General features: G+C 46.6%; 1 protein-coding gene across 4 annotated transcripts in view; it reads left to right on the forward strand.

Moving 5' to 3' along the window:
* The window catches only part of LOC126293454 (uncharacterized), a 146291-nt gene that overhangs the window by 37230 nt on the left and 87936 nt on the right, over positions 1–21125 (forward strand). For all 4 annotated transcript variants that reach the window (XM_049986696.1, XM_049986697.1, XM_049986698.1 and 1 more), the window contains exon 2: positions 5600–5931. In XM_049986696.1, the coding sequence (XP_049842653.1) occupies positions 5600–5931 (332 nt within the window). The remainder of the gene's footprint in view (positions 1–5599; positions 5932–21125) is intronic.

Here is a 21125-nt window from a genome sequence, read left to right on the forward strand (position 1 = left end):
TAGTCAACATTTGTAAAACTTTAATTCTTCTCTCATAAAACCCACCCTATGGGGAGAGAGGGAGAGTTTTGGTTTTAGCGAATCAAAATTTATGAAGTAAATAAGTTTTTTTATTTATCTGTAACCATTTTCCACCCAAAAAAAGAGAACATGGATTTTCTTGAATCACAGCGCCAACCACCTAGAAACAAAACAAATGTTTAACACAAAATGTACATAATTTGTTACGTAGCATCTGATTCGGCAATAAAAAATGGGGATTCCCATTTGAAATTTTTAAGTTGCTTCCGATCCCACCCAGAGGGAGCTGGGGTGGCGGACAAATTTTAGCGCCAGCAGATGTCCCCCTCGAAAATAATCAACTTTGGATTCTATACTTTTTCCGTCTGAAGCTTATTTTTCGAGTTATTCTGGTTTGTAAACTTAAACCTTACACCCTGTATATAGGGTGATTCCCTGATGATGTTGCAAACATTCAGAAATGATAGATAAGAGTAAAACTATCAATATGAGGTAAGGGACACTGATTCGGTAGCGACCATATGGAAAGTAATAAGCAAACACCGTTCTCATATCTCTGACAGTCGACATCTTCTACTGCAAGTTCTTTGCTTCCATATTCTGGAAGGAGGTACTGTGGACCAAAAGAAGGGAAAACTGCCAAGTAAAGATGGACTCTAAGGCGAATACCTTAAGAGCTGTGAGCAATAACTCAACTTTGCTAGTGTTAACAAGTGTTCATACGTCTTCATGTATGCCTTCATAGCATTTGTTTTGCCCATTTCCATCTCCTCTCAACATATGGACAGCAAAAAGCTTGCAATAAAGGAATTCAACTGCCAGAGCTATCATAACGATTTTTGCTTATGAATTTCGATTCGATCGTTTCAGAATCAGGGTCCCTTACCTGATGCTCATACACTACTGGCCATTAAAATTGCTGCACCAAGATGAAATGCAGATGATAAACGGGTATTCATTGGACAAATATATTATACTAGAACTAAGATGTTATTACATTTTCACGCAATTTGGGTGCATAGATCCTGAGAAATCAGTATCCAGAACAACCACCTCTGGCCGTAATAACGGCCTTGATACGCCTGGGCATTGAGTCAAACAGAGCTTGGATGGCGTGTACAGGTACAGCTGCTCATGCAGCTTCAACACGATACCACAGTTCATCAAGAGTAGTGACTGGCGTATTGTGACGAGCCAGTTGCTCGGCCACCATTGACCAGACGTTTTCAATTGGTGAGAGATCTGGAGAATGTGCCGGCCAGGGCAGTAGTCAAACATTTCCTGTGTCCAGAAAGGCCTGTACAGGATCTGTAACATGCAGTCATGCATTATCCTGCTGAAATGTAGGGTTTCGAATGGATCGAATGAAGGGTAGAACCACGGGTCGTAACACATCTGAAATGTAACGTCTACTGTTCCAAGTGCCGTCAGTGCGAACAAGAGGTGACCGAGACGTGTAACCAATGCCACCCCACACCATCACCCTGGGTGATACGCCAATATGGCGATGACGAATATATGCTTCCAATGTGCGTTCACCGTGATGTCGCCAAACACTGATGCGACCTTCATAATGCTGTAAACAGAAGCTGGATTCATCCGGAAAAATGACGTTTTGTTATTCGTGCACCCAGATTTGTCGTAGAGCACACCACCGCAGGCGCTCCTGTCTGTGATGCAGCGTCAAGGGTAACCGCAGCCATGGTCTCCGAGCTGATAGTCAGTGCCGCTCCAAACGCCGTCGAACTGTTCGTGCAGATGGTTGTTGTCTTGGAAACGTCCCCATCTGTTGACTCAGGGATCGAGACGTGGCTGCACGATCCGTTACAGCCATGTGGATAAGATGCCTGTCATCTTGATTGCTAGTGATACGAGGCCGTTGGGATCCAGCACGGCGTTCCGAATTACCTTCCTGAACACACCGATTCCACGTTCTGCAATCAGTCATTGGATCTCTACCAACGCGAGCAGCATTGTCGCAATACTATAAACCGCAATCGCGATAGGCTACAATCCGACCTTTATCAAAGTCGGAAACGTGGCGGTACGCATTTCTCCTCCTTACACAAGGCATCACAACAGCGTTTCACCAGGCAACGCCTGTCAGCTGCTGTTTCTGTATGAGAAATCGGTTGGAAACTTTCTTCATGTGAGCACGTTGTAGGTGTCACCACCGGCGCCAACCTTGTGTGAATGCCCTCAAAAGCTAATCATTTGCCTATCACAGCATCTTCTTCCTGTCGGTTAAATTTCGCGTCTGAAGCACTTCATCTTCGAGGTGTAGCAATTTTAATGACCAGTAGTGTACATCTACACTTCTCCATCATCCCCGACCGTTTGTGACATCTCCATGGAATCAGCCTTTACATTGGACAATAGGGAAGAAAGAGTGCAGTTCTGCCCTACACCCTACTTAGTCCAAGATATTCTCCGCTGGTCTTCCATTCCTAATATTCTCTATAGTTTCGTGAATATATTGTACCTTACCTGCCTTTTCCTATAGTTCACACGTGTTTTCCAACTACTTGGAACCTCTTCTATACCGGCCGCGGTGGTCTAGCGGTTCTAGGCGCTACAGTCTGGAACCGCGCGACTGCTACGGTCGCAGGTTCGAATCCTGCCTCGGACATGGCCGTGTGTGATGCCCTTAGGTTAGTTAGGCTTAAGTAGTTCTAAGTTCTAGGGGACTGATTACCACAGCAGTTGAGTCCCGTAGTGCTCAGAGCCATTTGAACCAATTTTTTTTTGAACCTCTTCTGAAACTTCATTCTCGTCCTGCCTCTGAGCTTTCGTGGTGTAACGCCAAGTCAACATTCTTGGTGATGCGTGACGAATTACGGGATATAGTGCTGTGTCGATTTCCTTGGACACGTATATTGATGGCACTTGCACCATCAGACTTCCAATGAGTTTAAATAAAGACCGCAAGCCTCACATTACCAGTGTCACAGTTAACTCCCTGTAGCAATCCAACTACTGTCACAAGACATGAAGATCTGTCTTACTGATTGGAAAATAGGCACACAGTCAGCTACCAGTTTATAGTATCTCCTCTACACGCAACACAGGAGAACAGTCTAAACTCAGAAAGGTAACGACTCCCACTAGAACTCCAAATTTCCAATGGAGGAATATGGAATCTCTTATCTTCTATATGTCTTCATAAAAACCACTTGCCTCTTAAATAACACCTGCACTCAGGTGACACGCTGCCATCCGGCCGGCAGCGTTGGCCGTGCGGTTCTAGGCGCTTCAGTCTGAAACCGCGTGACTGCTACGGTCGCAGTTTCGAATCCTGCCTCGGGCATGGATGTGTGTGATGCCCTTAGGTTAGTTAGGTTTAAGTAGTTCTAAGTTCTAGGGGCTGATGACCTCAGATGTTGAGCCCCATAGTGCTCAGAGCCATTTGACACCCTGCTATCCAGCCTCTCTGTACAGGATACCTGCATGCTCAGTGCACAGCGACAGCTACTGTGAAGATAGGCAAACAACTGAGCCACTACATCTACGTACGTACTTCGCAATCCACCTTACGGTGCGTGGTGGAGGGTACCTCGTACCACAACTAGCATCTTCTCTCCCTGTTCCACTCCCGAACAGAACGAGCGTACAATGACTGCCTATATGCCTCTGTACGAGCCCTAATCTCTCTTATCTTTGTGGTCTTTCTGCGAAATGTATTTTGGCGGCAGTAAAATTGTACCGCACTCAGCCTCAAATGCTGGTTCTCTAAATTTCCTCAGTAGCGATTCACGAAAAGAACGCCTCCTTGCCTCCCGAGTTCCTGAAGCGTTTCCGTAACTCTCGCGTGATGATCAAACCTACAAGTAACAACTAGCAGCCCGCCTCTGAATTGCTTCTATGTCCTCCCTCAATCCGATCTGAAAGGGATCCCAAACGCTCGAGCAGTACTCAAGAATAGGTCGTATTAGTGTTTTATAAGCGGTCTCCTTTACAGATGAACCACATCTTAAATTCTACCGATGAACCGAAGACGAATATCCGCCTTCCCCACCGCTGCCATTACATGCTTGTCCCACTTCATATCGCTCTGCAATGTTATGGCCAAATATTTAATCGACGTGACTGTGTCAAGCGCTACACTACTAATGGAGTATTCAAACATTACATTTGTTGTTGGTTGGTTGTTTGGGGAAGGAGACCAGACAGCGTGGTCATCGGTCTCATCGGATTACGGCGGATGGGGAAGGAAGTCGGCCGTGCCCTTTCAGTGGAACCATCCCGGCATTTGTCTGGAGCGATTTAGGGAAATCACGGAAAACCTACATCAGGATGGCCGGACGCGGGATTGAACCGTCGTCCTCCCGAATGCGAGTCCAGTGTCTAACCACTGCGTTACCTCGCTCGGTAAAACATTACAGGATCCTTTATGTTACTCATCTGCATTAATGTACACTTATTTATATTTAGAGTTAGCTGCCATTCTTCATACCACTCACAAATCTTTTCCAAGTTATCTTGTATCCTCCTGCAGTCACTCAACGACGACACCTTCCCGTACACCACAGCATCATCAGCAAACAGCCACAGATTGCTGTCCACCCTATCCAAAAGATCATTTATGTAGATAGAAAACAACAGCGGTCCTACCACACTTCCCTGGGGCACTCCAGATGATACCCTCTCCTCCGCTGAACACTCACAATCGAGGACACATCTACCATGCTGCGAAATACACTCGACAACTTTACCTCTGCCCCAGAGGGCGCAAAACCAGTCTCCTGCATCACACGATGGCTTCTGGCCTACTTCCAGTTTTGCGAGCTACCAAACTGCTTGAGGAAATTATTTTAACACACAGACCTTGCGACCAGAGGGCTTTCAGAGCAGAATGTAGCCATATCAATTGGCCATTTGCAAATGTCTCTGAGCACTATGGGACTGAACTGCTGAGGTCATCAGTCCCCCAGAACTTAGAATTACTTAAAGCTAACTAACATAACGACATCACACACATCCATTAACGAGGCAGGATTCGAACCTGAGACCATAGAGGTCGCGCGGTTCCAGACTGTAGCGTCTAGAACCGCTCGGCCACTCCGGCCGGTGGACATTTGCAACTAACGCTCGTAGCGCTTGCTTCCTATCAGCCATGAGGGAAGTATCTTTACCAGAGGTTACTGGGGAGAGCATCCATTCTGTGGTAGTGACTCCATTTTGAAAACAGCACTCTCAATCGGGGTTGCCACCATTATCTCGAGGCCGGGGTATAGCCACCGTCCCTCACAAACTGGAAAATGGGCATCGGCATTTCACAGAAGTGACCAGTACTAGACTATTGGCACAGCCACCAACTGGTATGTTACGTGTGCACCAATTTACATTGTCAAACGTTAGACTAGCAGATCCCATCAACATCTCTCTATTTTTCTCGAATCCCACTTCCACTGTCGAGCGTAACATTAGAACTGACTGTCCCATCTTTGCATCGTACGAAGTTTCTGATTCCCAATGATTCCTTGGTGAGGTTAGAAATGGACAGTGGTGATGGAGAAGCGTAAATGTGGAGAATATTGTACTGTCAGCAGCACTGACGTAGCGCACTCTCTGTCTACAGATGGGCGGGAGGAGCGCATCCGCGCCACCGCCTCTGCCGCAGCTCCCGTAGCAGACCCCTGGGAGCTGTCGGTGGTGCTGGGAGTGTCGGTGTTGGTGGCGGCCATAGTGGTGGCGCTGGCCTGCTGGATGTGGCGCAACTGCAGGCTGGCAAGGCGCAGCGCCCCCAAGGGGGATGTGCGGAGTCGTGGCGCCCCCAGGAGGCAGCAGCAGGAGCCGCTGTCGGCCGACGAGGAGAGTGAGCTGGTGGAGAGTGGCGGCGTGGTCGATGTGGGAGGCGCCATGCTGTGTCGACCGCCGCCGACCCCGCCGACCAACCCCTACGAGAACGTGGTCAGTTTGTGTGTGGCAGCCATTCTCCCATCCTGACTCACTACTGCAGGCTGAGCTAGCATCTACCGATGCACAGCAGGTAGCCCACGGACCACAGGTGCAGAGGGGTGGGTAAGCAGCTGACATACACACAGGCAAGCGGCCACACGTCACCTGCGTTACCCTAGTCTCCTGGTCGAGGGCGCAGGGGAAGAAGGGAGGCCAGTTGGATTGTGTGTGCTATAGGGGCTCTCGGGGGTAACCGATACCAAATACAAAAGCCTTGCGGCCGAGATGGGTGTTGGCTGGGACACTCAAGCCCTTTGGGACGTCCAGATATGGTCGATGTTGCATCTGCAGTCAGGCTATCTACACACTCAACAAACAAAAGCTCTTGGGACCCACATAGTATTGCCGGCCGATGTGGCCGTGCTGTTCTAGGCGCTTCAGTGTGGAACTGTGTGACTGCTACGGTCGCAGGTTCGAATCCTGCCTCGGGCATGGATGTGTGTCATGTCCTTAAGTCAGTTAGGTTTGTTCTACGTCCTAGGGGACTGATGACCACAGATGTTAAGTCCCATAGTGCTCAGAGCCATTTGAACCATTTGAACCACCTAGTATTGTATCGGATCTCCTATTTACCAGTGTAGTGCAGCATCTCGCCATGTCATGGACCCAACAAATCGCTGGAAGTCCCCTGCAGAAATTCTGAGCCATGCTGCCTCTACAGCCATCCATAACTGAGGTGCAGGATTTCGTGCACTAGCTGACCTCTCGAATATGGCCCACAAATGTTTGATGGGGTTCACATCAGGCTATATGGCTGGTCAGATCATTCACTCGAATTCTCCAGATTGTTCAGCAAACCAGTTGTGAACCATTCTGGCCCACTGACATGACATTGCTGTTTGGGAACATGAAGTCTGTTAATGGCTACAAGTGGGCTCCCAGTAGTAGAACACAGCCGTTTCCAGTCTATCATCGGTTCAGTAGGACCAGAAGACCCAGTCCATTCCAGGTAAAAACAGTCCAAACGATTATGGATCCATCACCAGCTTTCATAGGGCCTCGTTGAGAACCTGGATCCATGGCTTTGTGGGGTGTGCGCCCCAACCCACACAAAGCCTGTGATCTGCTCTTACCAAATTCAGGACATCTGACGAGGCCACAGTTTTCCAGTCATCTGGGGTCAGTCTGTGTGTGGCAGCCATTCTCCCATCCTGACTCACTACTGTAGGCTGAGCCAGCGCCCACCGATGGACAGCAGGTAGACCACGGACCACGGGTGCACAGGGGTGGGTAAGCAGCTGACGTACACACAGGCAAGTGGCCGACGTGATCTGCATTACCCTAGTCTCCCGGTCGAGTGTGCAGGCGCAGAAGGGAGGCCGGCTGGATCGTGTGTGTGTGCGCTATAGGGGCACTTGGGGGTAACTGATACCAGATGCAAATGCCTTGCGGCCGAGCTGAGTGTTGGCTGGGACACCCAAGCCCTGTGCGACGTCCAGATATGGTCTAGGTTGCATCTGCAGTCAGGCTATCTACACACTCTTCGCACTCTTGGGACATACCTAGTATTGTATCGAACCTCCTGTTTACTAATTTAGTGCAGCATCTCGACATGTCATTGACTCAACAAATCGCTGGAAGTCCCCTGCAGAAATTCTGAGCCATGCTGCCTCTACAGCCGTCCATAACTGAGGTGCAGAATTTCGTGCAGTAACTGACCTCTCGAACAGATTAGATTAGATTAGTTTATCGTTCCATGGATCCATGCTTACGAGATCCTTGTGAATGTGGAACATGTCAATTTTTTTAAAGCTGAAATATCAATACTAATAGTATGAGTATATACAATACATCATTTGTTTCTATTAAAAAAATGCATCAATGTGGTAGAAGGAGTTGACCACTAGTAAGTCTTTCAGGCTCCTTTTAAACTGATCTCTATTTGTAACTAAATTTTTCATGTTTGCTGGCAAATTATTGAAGGTGAGTGTTCCTGAGTAGTGGATCCCTTTTTGAACTAAAGTCCTTGTGCAGATCATTTTTGTTCCTGGTATCATATGTATGAACTGAGCTGTTTGTTGGAAAAAGAGATATGTTATTTAGGACAAATTTCATTAAGGAGTAAATGTACTGAGAGGCACTAGTTAGTATAACCAGTTCTTTGAAGAGATTTCTACAGGACGTCCGCGAATTTACTCCACAAATAATACATATTTCACGCTTTTGGACTCTGAAAACTTTTGTTTGACTCGAAGAGTTACCGCAAAATATTATACCATATGACATTATGGAATGAAAGTAGGCAAAGTATGCAAGCTTTTTCATTTATATGTCGCCTATGTCTGCTAACACTCGAATTGCAAATACAGATTTGTTAAGGCGTTTCTGCAGTTCTGTGGTGTGCTCCTCCCAACTGAATTTATTATCAAGTTGTAATCCCAGGAATTTAAGACTGTCAACCTCTTCTATCTGCTCTTCTTTGTACCTTATGCACATACTGGGTAGAAACCTCTTACAGGTTCTGAATTGCATATACTGAGTCTTTTCGAAGTTTAATGTCACTGAGTTGGCTTTAAACCATTTATTAATATCCATGAGAATATCATTAGCAGATCTTTCTAGAACTACACTCGAGATACTATGTATTGCAATACTTGTGTCATCTGCAAACAAAACGATCTCTGCTTCTGGCAGAGTAACTGATGAGAGATCATTAATGTAGACAAGAAAAAGCAATGGCCCTAAGATGGATCCTTGTGGGACACCACATGCAATTTCTTCCCATTCGTATGATGACGGATGACTTAATAGAGGCTTAACATCTGCATATTTTAGCCAGTCAGGAAATGTCCCTGTTGTAATTGACCTAAAGATGTTTGATGGGACTCACATCAGGCTATCTGGCAGGTCAGATGATTCACTCGAATTGTCCAGAATCTTCTTCAAACCAGTTGCGAACCATTGTGGCCCAGTGACATGACATTGCTGTTTGGGAACATGAAGTCTGTCAATGGCTACAAATGGTCTCCCTGTAGTAGAACAAAGCTGTTTCCAGTCTATCATCGGTTCAGTAGGACCAGAAGACCCAGTCCATTTCAGGTAAAAACAGTCGAAACGATTATGGAGCCACCATCAGCTTTCATAGGGCCTCGTTGAGAACCTAGATCCATGGCTTTGTGGGGTGTGCGCCTCAACCCACACAAAGCCTGTGATCTGTTCTTACCGAATTCAGGACATCTGATGAGGCCACAGTTTTCCAGTCATCTGGGGTCCGACCAATATGGTCACGAGTAGAAGAAAAGTGCTGCAGTTCATGTTGTGTAATTAGAAAAGGCACTCATATCGGTAGTCTGCTGTTATAGCCCATGAACGCCAAATTTTGCTGCGCTGTTCTAATGTATGTCCCACATTGATTTCTATGGTTGTTGCCAGCAGTGTTGCTTGTCTGTTAGCATTAACAATCTACGAAAATGCCCCTACTCTCGGTTGTTAAGTGAAGGCCATCGGCCGCTGTGTTGTCCGTAGTGAGAGGTAATGCCCGAAATCTGGTATTACTGGCACACTTTTGACGCTGTGGATCTCAGAATATTGAATTCCCTAAGGATTTGCAAAGTGAAATGTCCCACGTGTCTACCTCCAACTACCACTGCACGTTCAGAGACTGTTGATTCCAGCTGTGCGGAAACCATTTCACTTAAATCACCTGAGTACATATGATATCTCTACAAAGTAGTGTCGCTTTATACCCTGTGCACGTGATAATACTGCCAACTGTGTGTGGGCATATCGCTACCCTATTACTTTTAGCACCTCATACGTCCTCTCCCAATCCACTCGCGGTTTTCAACAAGACTAGATGACCACATACCATTAACCGCCTGATAAGAATAGCTATTGGAGGTAAGAAGCTACGTATCGAAGGGTTGGTGGTAGGGGTGAAAAAGAACGCCCAAATAACCAGACTTTATTCATCCAGTGTTTGAGACCGAGAGCACTTAGTGATCTGGAACAATTCTGCAGGCTTTCGTGGCTGTTGTCCCTGAAGTTACAACCTTCCAGGTTATTAGGCCGCGTCATATTTCTACTAAAATGATCGACGTTTCGACCCCTCTGCTGGGATCTTCCACAGGATCCACTGTTCTAGCAGTAGTGGACGCCAGTATATCCTGAGGAAGATCCCAGAGCACTTAGTGATCCCTCTGCTGGGATCTTCCACAGGATCCACTGTTCTAGCAGTAGTGGACACCAGTATATCCCGAGGAAGATCCCAGAGCACTTAGTGATCCCTCTGCTGGGATCTTCCACAGGATACACTGTTCTAGCAGTAGTGGACACCAGTATATCCCGAGGAAGATCCCAGAACACTTAGTGATCCCTCTGCTGGGATCTTCCACAGGATCCACTGTTCTAGCAGTAGTGGACACCAGTATATCCCGAGGACGATCCCAGAGCACTTAGTGATCCCTCTGCTGGGATCTTCCACAGGATCCACTGTTCTAGCAGTAGTGGACACCAGTATATCCTGAGGAAGATCCCAAAGCACTTAGTGATCCCTCTGCTGGGATCTTCCACAGGATCCACTGTTCTAGCAGTAGTGGACACCAGTATATCCTGAGGAAGATCCCAGAGCACTTAGTGATCCCTCTGCTGGGATCTTCCACAGGATCCACTGTTCTAGCAGTAGTGGACACCAGAAGATCCTGAGGAAGATCCCAGCAGAGGGGTCGAAACGTCGACCATTTTAGTAGAAATATGACACGGCCTAATAACCCAGAAGATTTTAAAATCAATCTTTATACTTGTTAAAGAGCTTTACGAAACTTGTTTTCACTTACAACCCCACAAAATGATTAAAGAAACAAAGTATATCGTTTACTACATCAGGCATGACGTTTTATTACTCCTACACTATTAACTGTATTCGTGACATAATTTACACAGGGTATTCATGCAGACCACTAAATCCTTGTATCAGGAGTTCAACGAGGATAATGCAATGTACTCGAATTAAGTTGGGTGATGTTGAGGGAATTAGGTTAAGAAATGAGACACTTAAAGTAGTAAAGGAGTTTTGCTATTTGGGGAGCAAAATAACTGATGATGGTCGAAGTAGAGAAGATATAAAATGTAGACTGGCAATGGCAAGGAAAGCGTTTCTGAAGAAGAGAAATTTGTTAACATCGAGTATAGATTTCAGTGTCAGGAAGTCGTTTCTGAAAGTATTTGTATGGAGTGTAGCCATGTATGGAAGTGAAACATGTACGATAAATAGTTAAGACAAGAAGAGAATAGAAGCTTTCGAAATGAGGTGCTACAGAAGAATGATGAAGATTAGATGGGTAGATCACATAACTAATGAGGAGATATTGAATAGAATTGGAGAGAAGTGAAGTTTGTGGTACAACGTGACTAGAAGAAGGGAGCGGTTGGTAGGACATGTTCTGAGGCATCAAGGGATCGCAAATTTAGCATTGGAGGACAGTGTGGAGGGTAAACATTATAGAGGGAGATCAAGAGATGAATACACTAAGCAGATTCAGAAGGATGTAGGGGGAAGTACTGGAAGATGAAGAAGCTTGCACAGGATAGAGTAACATGTAAATCTGCATCAAACCAGTCTCAGGATTGAAGACCACAACAACAACAATCAGGTGTCGTAACGTCATAAGCACTGAGATTCGCGAAGAACTGCGTTACTTTTAAAGTTAATACTTCTTCACTACTAATTCGATTCCCAACACATTTCGCAGCGAGCACCTACATATGCCGCTGAATGTACTTAGAAAATTGCATCATTGTACGATTTGCATTTCAGGAGACACGACGTCATAAACATATACGAAATATTTGGGACACGTGTGAATGTGGGCAAAGCCACTGTTAAAAAGCACCTCTTCCATCATATGTTACCCTTCCAAGAAATCTTAATGTCCTGCTTACAATATACGTCTCGGAAATGGTAAACGTCCGCTCATAAGCCTTCATCATGTCTGTGCATGGTTGCGAAAACACCGGTAATCATAAAAGCATTCTTGTTGTTTGGAAAGAAAGCACTGTCTAAGCACAGGCCGGAAAACCAGAACGATTATGCAAACAGAATTCGAAGCACTGTCCTCCAGAAGATAAAATGGCTGGAATTTTCGGTGTCCTACAGCAGCTAGTCTGGAGGTGTCCTAATGCCACAATGGCAGATGAGGGACAGCATCCCGCCAGAGATGGATGAGATCAGCTTGTCTTTGAACATTTCAACAAAGAAGACATCACATTACTCTCAAAACTTCCCATAGATACCTCGCCCCAACGTTGTTCAAACCAGTCTGTAGAGGTCACAGCACAAAGGAAAGTTTTGTGAATTAAAGGAGCATTCTGACTGGCTCTCACTGAACTTACTCGCCAAATGACTGATGCTAACTGTGTGTAAGCACTGTCCACCATTTTTTTTCTGCGGACAAGACTTTCAGCGGCAAAACTCATGCTCATAAATTAAGAATAATTGCAGAATGTGATGCTACAACGTGGCACTACACAAAACTGGCGCTAATAGCATAGGCACATAGGGAACACACACGACACAGATGTGTAACGGTATTGGTTATAAGTTGAGAAAACCGTACCGAAACACATGTGCTACAGAGCGCCACTGTTTCCTGCGCATCTACCCCGACATCAATATAGGGTATGATCACCATGCACACATACACAGACCACAAAACGGGTTAGCATACTCTGCATCTGGTGGTCGAGCAGCTGCTGGGGTATAGCCTCCCATTCTTGCACCAGTGCCTGTCTGAGCCCTTGAAGTGTCGTAGGAGTTTGAAGACGTGCAGCGATATGTCGTCCGAGAGCATCCCAAACGTGCTCGATTGGGTTTAGGTCTGGAGAATAGGCAGGCCTCTCCATTCGCCTGATATCTTCTGTTTCGAGGTACTCCTCCACGATGGCAGCTCGGTGGGGCCGAGCGTTATGATCCATCAGGAGGAAGGTGGGACCCACTGCATCCCTGAAAAGGCGAACATACTGGTGAAAAATGACGTCGCGATACACCTGACCTGTTACAGTTCCTCTGTCAAAGACATGCAGGGGTGTACGTGCACCAATCATAATCCCACCCCACACCATCAAACCACGACCTCCATACAGGCCCTTTTCAAGGAAATCAAGGTGTTGATATCTGGTTCCTGGTTCACGCCAGATGAAAACCCGGCGAGAATCACTGTTCAGATTATACCTGGAGTCGTCCGTGAACATAACCTGGGTCCACTGTTCCAATGACCTGTTCTTCACACCAGGCTTTACGGGCTCTCCTGTGACCAGGGGCGAAATGCACCTTCCCGGTCTCCGGTCGAATAAACCACGTCTGTTCTGTCGTCTTTAGACTGTGTGTCTGGAGACAACTGTTCCAGTGGCTGTGGTAAGGTCCCGAGCAAGGCTACCTGCAGTACTCCGTGACCGTCTGCAGGCACTGATGGTGAGATATCGGGCTTCTTGTGGTGTTGTACACTGTGGACGTCCCGTACTGTAGCGCCTGGACACGTTTCCTGTCTGCTGGAATCGTTGCCATAATCTTGAGATCACACTTAGTGGCACATGGAGGGCCCGTGCTAGAACCTGCTGTGTTTGACCAGTATTCAGTCGCCCTAGTATTCTATCCCTCATAAGGTCATCAATATGTGTTCTTTGAGCCATTTTCAACACAAAGTCACTATTGGCATGTCTGGAAAAGTCTGCACACTTACTCGCTGCACCGTACTCTGACATGCACCAACACACCTCTACGTATGTGGACTGCTGCCAGCGCCACCGTGCGACGACCGCAGGTCAAATGCACCGCATGGTCATACCCCGAGGTGATTTAAACCAGCATACCGCCAAACAGAGCGTTGTTTTACCATATATCAGCATTATCCTTAATTTATGAGCATGTGTGTACATCGTAATATTGGACTGACAGTTAAACCCTAGAAAAGTGATCTACAGATTATGAAATATGGGAACAAACTTCCTTAATCGCACTGCTCTGCTACTGTCAAGGAAACCTCGAATATTTCAACGTAAAACCGATCTCCAACCCAGATGTATCACCATGTACCATATCCATGTAGTGAACACACAATTCATATCCTGCACCAAACAAAATCATCACTTCTGCATCCTACACTTAGCTATCAACCACCAGACAGTTGCACATATACTGCGAAGAAAGACAGCATAAGCACATGGACCGTATATAGTCCTCGCAGCACTAGATATTTCCCGTGAGATCGGTGGGTCATCCACTGCAGACGAGAGTCACAAGTCGCTAAGTCATTAAGTCACACCCACTGGCCCGACAGACGACCAGAGCGCCCTTAGCGGACCAAGGTCACTCTCCGAAATGTTGTAGAAATGCTGGGTCGATTCCCCTTGGTACAAAGACGTTACTGTTTCTGACCCAGACCTGCTCGCTTGTTTGCTTTCTACACCCATCTCCAGACTCTGGGACTATAAGAAGATACGAATTTTCTCATGGTTCGCTAGAACATGCCGGCCGCTGTGGACGAACGGTTCTAGGCGCTTCAGTCCTGAAACGCGCTGCTGCTACGGTCGCTGGTTCGAATCCTGCCTCGGGCATGGATGTGTGTGATGTCCTTAGGTTAGTTCGGTTTAAGTAGTTCTAAGTGTAGGGGACTGATGAGCTCAGGAGTTAAGTCCCATAGTGCTCAGAGCCACAATGTAGTAGTGATGAAGAGTAGGCTGAAGTTTAAGAGATTAGTCAGGAAGAATCAATATGCGAAGAAGTGGGGTAAAGATAATGCAGTACGTAAAGGCAGAGGAAAACCTAATAGTCAAGGGGGACTGTAATGCTGTTGCAGAAGAAGGAGTAGAATATGAAGTTACAGGAGAATAGGGGCTTGCGCCAAGGAATGAAGAGTAGAAAAACTAATTTAGCTCTGTAACAAATTTCAACTAGTGACAGCGAATCACAATAGTAGGAAGTATAATTGGAAAAGGTCGGGTGATATGGGAAGTTTTCAGTTAGATTACATCATGGTCAGACAAAGATTTCGAAATCAGATACTCGATTGTAACGCGTACTCAGGAGCAGATGTAGACTCAGATCACATTGTAGTAGGCCGGCCGTAAGTGGCCGAGCGGTTCTAGGCGCTACAGTCTGGAACCGGTCGACCGCTACGGTCGCAGGTTCGAATCCTGCCTCGGGCGTGGATGAGCGTGACGTCCTTAGGTTAGTTATGTGTAAGTAGTTCTAAGTTATAGGGGACTGATGACCTCAGATGTTAAGTCTCATAGTGCTTAGAGCCATTAGCACTACTTTTTTGCTAGAATTTCGTATCATTTTAGCGATACTTCTCGATTCAAGCACATAACAATGTGAATTGCATAGCAGTATCACTTGCATAGTAAAATGCCGAAGATATAGACTGGAAATTATTTCTCTAGAAACTCGAATCTTTAGCGAGGCGGAGTGTGCTGTAAATCACTGAGTAACTAGAAACTTACCTCGTCTGCGTAGCCCTTTACGAGAAAACTCGGAAAATCTGATATTTCCACTCGAGAATACCGATGTCGGTGATATGACAGATTCCAAATCAGCCTTATAATTTACGAAGTCGGCTATGGTGTTTCTCATGTCTAGAGAACCAGCAAACGTGTCTTCCACTGTTTCACCTGCTAGATGTACACAACACTCACCACAATCGATATTCCCTCAACCAAGTATTAGTTCGCTATTCAGCCATCTTAGAGGGTGACACAGATAAGTAAGCTGTATTCCTGTACCCCAACCGGCCTCTCTATTCGGAGAGCTCCTACTGTTAGCCGGAAACTTGAATCATTCCCGCCACAGGGCACTGGCGCATATATATATATGGCCAAATGTCTCACGAAATAAGCGTCAAATGAAAAATGAAAAAACTACAAAGAACGAAGCTCGTCTAGCTTGAAGGAGGAAACCAGATGGAGCTATGGTTGGCACGATAGATGGCGCTGCCATAGGTCAAACGGTTATCAACTGAGTTTTTTAAAACATAAAGCCCCATTTTTATTACATATTCCTGTAGTACGCAAAGAAATATGAATGTTTTAGTTGGACCACTTCCTTCGCTTTGTGAGAGATGGCGCTGTAATAGTCACAAACGTATAACTACGTGGTATTACGTAACATTCCGCCAATGCGGACGGTATTTGCTTCGTGATACATTACCCGTGTTAAAAAGGACCGTTTACCAATTGCGGAAAAGGTCGATATCGTGTTGATATGTGGCTATTGTGATCAAAATGCCCAACGGGCGTGTGCTAAGTATGCTGCTCGGTATCCTGGACAACATCATCCAAGAGTCCGGACCGTTCGCCGGATAGTTACGTTATTTAAGGAAATAGGAAGTGTTCAGCCACATGTGAAACGTCAACCACGAACTGCAACAAATGACGATGCCCAAGTAGGTGTTTTAGCTGCTGTCGCGGCTAATCCGCACATCAATAGCAGACAAATTGCTCGAGAATCGGGAAGCCCAAAAACGTCGGTGTTGAGAATGCTACATCAACATCAGTTGCACTCGTACCGTGTTTCTACGCACCAGGAATTGCATGGCGACGACTTTGAACGTTGTGTGCAGTTCTGCCAATGAGCAAAAGAGAAATTATGGGACGATGACACATTTTTTGCACGCGTTCTATTTGGCGACGAAGCGTCATTCACTAAGAGCGGTAACGTAAGCTGGCATCATATACACTATTGGGCAACGGAAAATCTACGATGGCTGCGACAAGTGGAACATCAGCGACCTTGGTGGGTTAATGTATGGTGTGGCATTATGGGAGGAAGACAATTGGCCCCCATTTTATCGATGGCAATCTAAATGGTGCAATGTATACTGATTTCCTACGTAATATTCTACCGATGTTACTACAAGATGTTTCACTGCATAACAGAATGGCGATGTACTTCCAACATGATGGATGTCCGGCACATAGCTCACGTGCGGTTGAAGCGGTATTGAATAGCATATTTCGTGACAGGTGGATTGGTCGTCGAAGCACAATACCGTGGCCCGCACGTTCGCCGGATCTGACGTCCCCGGATTTGTTTCTGTGGGGAAACTTGAAGGATATTTGCTATCGTGATCCACTGACAACGTCTGACAACATGCGTCAGCGCATTGTCAATGCATGTGCGAATATTACGGAAGGCGAACTACTCGCTGTTGAGAGGAATGTCGTTACACGTATTGCCAAATACATTGAGGTTGACGGACATCATTTTGAGCATTTATTGCATTAATGTGGTATTTACAGGTAATGACCTTGTAACAGCATGTGTTCTCAGAAATAAGTTCACGATGGTACATGTATCACATTGGAACAACCGAAATAAAATTGCCAAACGTACCTACGTTTTTTATTTTAATTTAAAAAAACCTACCTGTTACCAACTGTTCGTCTAAAATTGTGAGCCATATGTTTGTGACTATTAAGCGCCATCTATCACAAAGCGAAAAAAATGATCCAACTAAAACATTGGTATTTCTTTACGTACTCCACGAATATGTAATAAAAAGTGGAGGTTCCTATTTAAAAAAAAACTCAGTTGATATACGTTTGACCCGTGACAACGCCATCTAGCGCGCCGACCTAAGCGGCATCCGGTTTCCCCCTTCATGCTAGACAAGTCTCGTTCTTTGTAGTTTTTTCGTTGTCACGTTTATTTCGTGAGATATGTGCTCCGTTACGGTCAATGGACCACCCTGTATATATATATATATTTCCCTGGATATATTTATCTCTGAATTGCAATGACATTAATGTTGCGTTCCTGTTTGAACTAATAGTGTGTCTCTCAGACACGTGAATGATTTTGGAATCAGTAGTTTCCTAAATTCTTACCGGTTATTGAGAGGCTAGTTGTTATTCTGCGTTTAATAGCCTGAAAACGGATTCTGCTGACAGTGGTAGTAGAATTCCTACAGGGACAGTAGATCGATATCGTAATTAATTTCATGTATTAATTCTACTGATGATGCGTTGTGATGAGTTACTGTTTCTTGTTATGTAAGGCACATATCAGTCCGCTGTGGATACCCACTAGTTCTGGTATTTTCTCGTGCCCATTCGTGACCGTTGCTCCTCCCATCTGGGGCCCGATGTCAAGTCTGTATTGGAAACAGCCCGTGGTCTTGCGGTAGCGTTCTCGCTTCCTGCGCACGGGGTCCCAATTCGATTCCCGGCGGGGGTCAGGTTTTCTCTGCCTCGTGATGACTGGGTGTCGTGTGTCCTTCATCATCATTTCATCATCATTGACTCGTAAGTCGCCGAAGTGGCGTCAACTAACAAGGACTTTGCAATACGGCGGCCAAACTTCCCAGAATGGTGCCTCCCGGCCAACAATGCCATACGATCATTTCATTTATCGGAAACAGCTGAGCGGCTGGGCATCGGTTTCCTGAGCGTAGTTGTTGAATCTCACGAACTTGTTCCCTCACATGAAATTTTATACACTCCTGGAAATTGAAATAAGAACACCATGAATTTATTGTCCCAGGAAGCGGAAACTTTATTGACACATTCCTGGGGTCAGATACATCACATGATCACACTGACAGAACCACATGCACATAGACACAGGCAACAGAGCATGCACAATGTCGGCACTAGTACAGTGTATATCCACCTTTCGCAGCAATGCAGGCTGCTATTCTCCCATGGAGACGATCGTAGAGATGCTGGATGTAGTCCTGTGGAACGGCTTGCCATGCCATTTCCACCTGGCGCCTCAGTTGGACCAGCGTTCGTGCTGGACGTGCAGACCGCGTGAGACGACGCTTCATCCAGTCCCAAACATGCTCAATGGGGGACAGATCCGGAGATCTTGCTGGTCAGGGTAGTTGACTTACACCTTCTAGAGTACGTTGGGTGGCACGGGATACATGCGGACGTGCATTGCCCTGTTGGAACAGTAAGTTCCCTTGCCGGTCTAGGAATGGTAGAACGATGGGTTCGATGACGGTTTGGATGTACCGTGCACTATTCAGTGTCCCCTCGACGATCACCAGACGTGTACGGCCAGTGTAGGAGATCGCTCCCCACACCATGATGCCGGGTGTTGCCCCTGTGTGCCTCGGTCGTATGCAGTCCTGATTGTGGCGCTCACCTGCACGGCGCCAAACACGCATACAACCATCATTGGCACCAAGGCAGAAGCGACACTCATCGCTGAAGACGACACGTCTCCATTCGTCCCCCCATTCACGCCTGTCGCGACACCACTGGAGGCGGGCTGCACGATGTTGGGGCGTGAGCGGAAGAAGGCCTAACGGTGTGCGGAACCGTAGCCCAGCTTCATGGAGACGGTTGCGAATGGTCCTCGCCGATACCCCAGGAGCAACAGTGTCCCTAATTTGCTGGGAAGTGGCGGTGCGGTGCCCTACGGCACTGCGTAGGATCCTACGGTCTTGGCGTGCATCCGTGCGTCGCTGCGGTCCGGTCCCAGATCGACGGGCACGTGCACCTTCCGCCGACCACTGGCGACAACATCGATGTACTGTCGAGACCTCACGCCCCACGTGTTGAGCAATTCGGCGGTACGTCCACCCGACCTCCCGCATGCCCACTGTACGCCCTCGCTCAAAGTCCGTCAGCTGCACATACGGTTCACTTCCACGCTGTCGCGGCATGCTACCAGTGTTAAAGACTGCGATGGAGCTCCGTATGCCACGGCAAACTGGCTCACACTGACGGCGGCGGTGCACAAGTGCTGCGCAGCTAGCGCCATTCGACGGCCAACACCGCGGTTCCTGGTGTGTCCGCTGTGCCGTGCGTGTGATCATTGCTTGTACAGCCCTCTCGCAGTGTATGGTGGGTCTGACACACCGGTGTCAATGTGTTCTTTTTTCCATTTCCAGGAGTGTATTTTATATGCTAAATTATGTGCTGCCTACCATTTAAGTAACATGTTCTGTGGCATGGCCTCTGATTGTTGCCTGAACTCTGAATTATTTTGGTAATAACAATCACCGTCGTAACGAAACATTACATTATTTATATTTTAGTAATCTGTTCTTCAGCTTGATTACAATTTAGAGTACATAAAATTTAACTCATTTCAGTAAGTGTGTAATAGGACATAAGTGGCGCGTTTTTATGAACGTTTAAAATTGAAGTAGTTTATTTCCACCTGAATGGTAATTTTAAAGATGTGTGGTAGTTTGAAACACGTGCAACTGTCGGTGGTGACTGCCTAATGCGTCACTTTGCTCCAGTCCTACCACCCTACAACCTATTGTGCTGAGCTTGTGTCGTTGCGTAAAAGGTGGAATTACACTACTGTCCATTAAAACTGCAACACCAATGCACATGATAAACCGGTATTCATTGGACAAATATATTATACTAGAACCGACATGTGATTACATTTTCACGCAATTTGGGTGCATAGATCCTGAGAGATCAGTACGCAGAACAACCACCTCTAGCCGTAATAATGGCCGTGATACGCCTGGGCAAAAAAAAAAAGCTTCGGTTGGCGTGTACATGTAGCTGCAACACGATAGCACAGTTCATCAAGAGTAGTGACTGGCGTATTGTGACGAGCCAGTTGCTCGGCCACCATTGACCAGACGTTTTCAATTGGTGAGAGATCTGGAGCGTATTGTGACGAGCCAGTTGCTCTGCCACCATTGACCAGACGTTTTCAATTGGTGAGAGATCTGGAGAATGTGTCCAGAAAGGCCCACATAGGACCTGCAACATGCGGTCGTGCATTATCCTGTTGCAATGTATGGTTTGGCAGGGATCGAGTGAAGGGTAGAACCACGGGTCGTAACACATCTCAAATGTAACGTCCACTGTTCAAAGTGCCGTCAATGCGAATAAAAGGTGACCGCAACGTGTAACCAATGGCACCCCATACCATCACGCCGGGTGATACGCCAGTATGGCGATGACGAATACACACTTCCAATGTGCGTTCACCGCGATGTTGCCAAACACGGATGCGACCATCATGATGTAAACAAAACCTGAATTCATCCGAAAAAATGGCGTTTTGCCGTTTGTGCACACAGGTTCGTCGTCGAGTACACCATCGCAGGCGCTCCTGTCTGTGATGCAGCGTCAAGGGTAACCGCAGCCACAGTCTCCGAGCTGCTAGTCCGTGCTGCTGCAAACGTCGTCGAACTGTTCGTGCAGATGTTTGTTGTTTTGCAAACGTCCCC

This window comes from Schistocerca gregaria, chromosome 10 (assembly GCF_023897955.1).
Source record: "Schistocerca gregaria isolate iqSchGreg1 chromosome 10, iqSchGreg1.2, whole genome shotgun sequence".
Taxonomy (NCBI): Eukaryota; Metazoa; Arthropoda; class Insecta; order Orthoptera; family Acrididae; genus Schistocerca; species Schistocerca gregaria.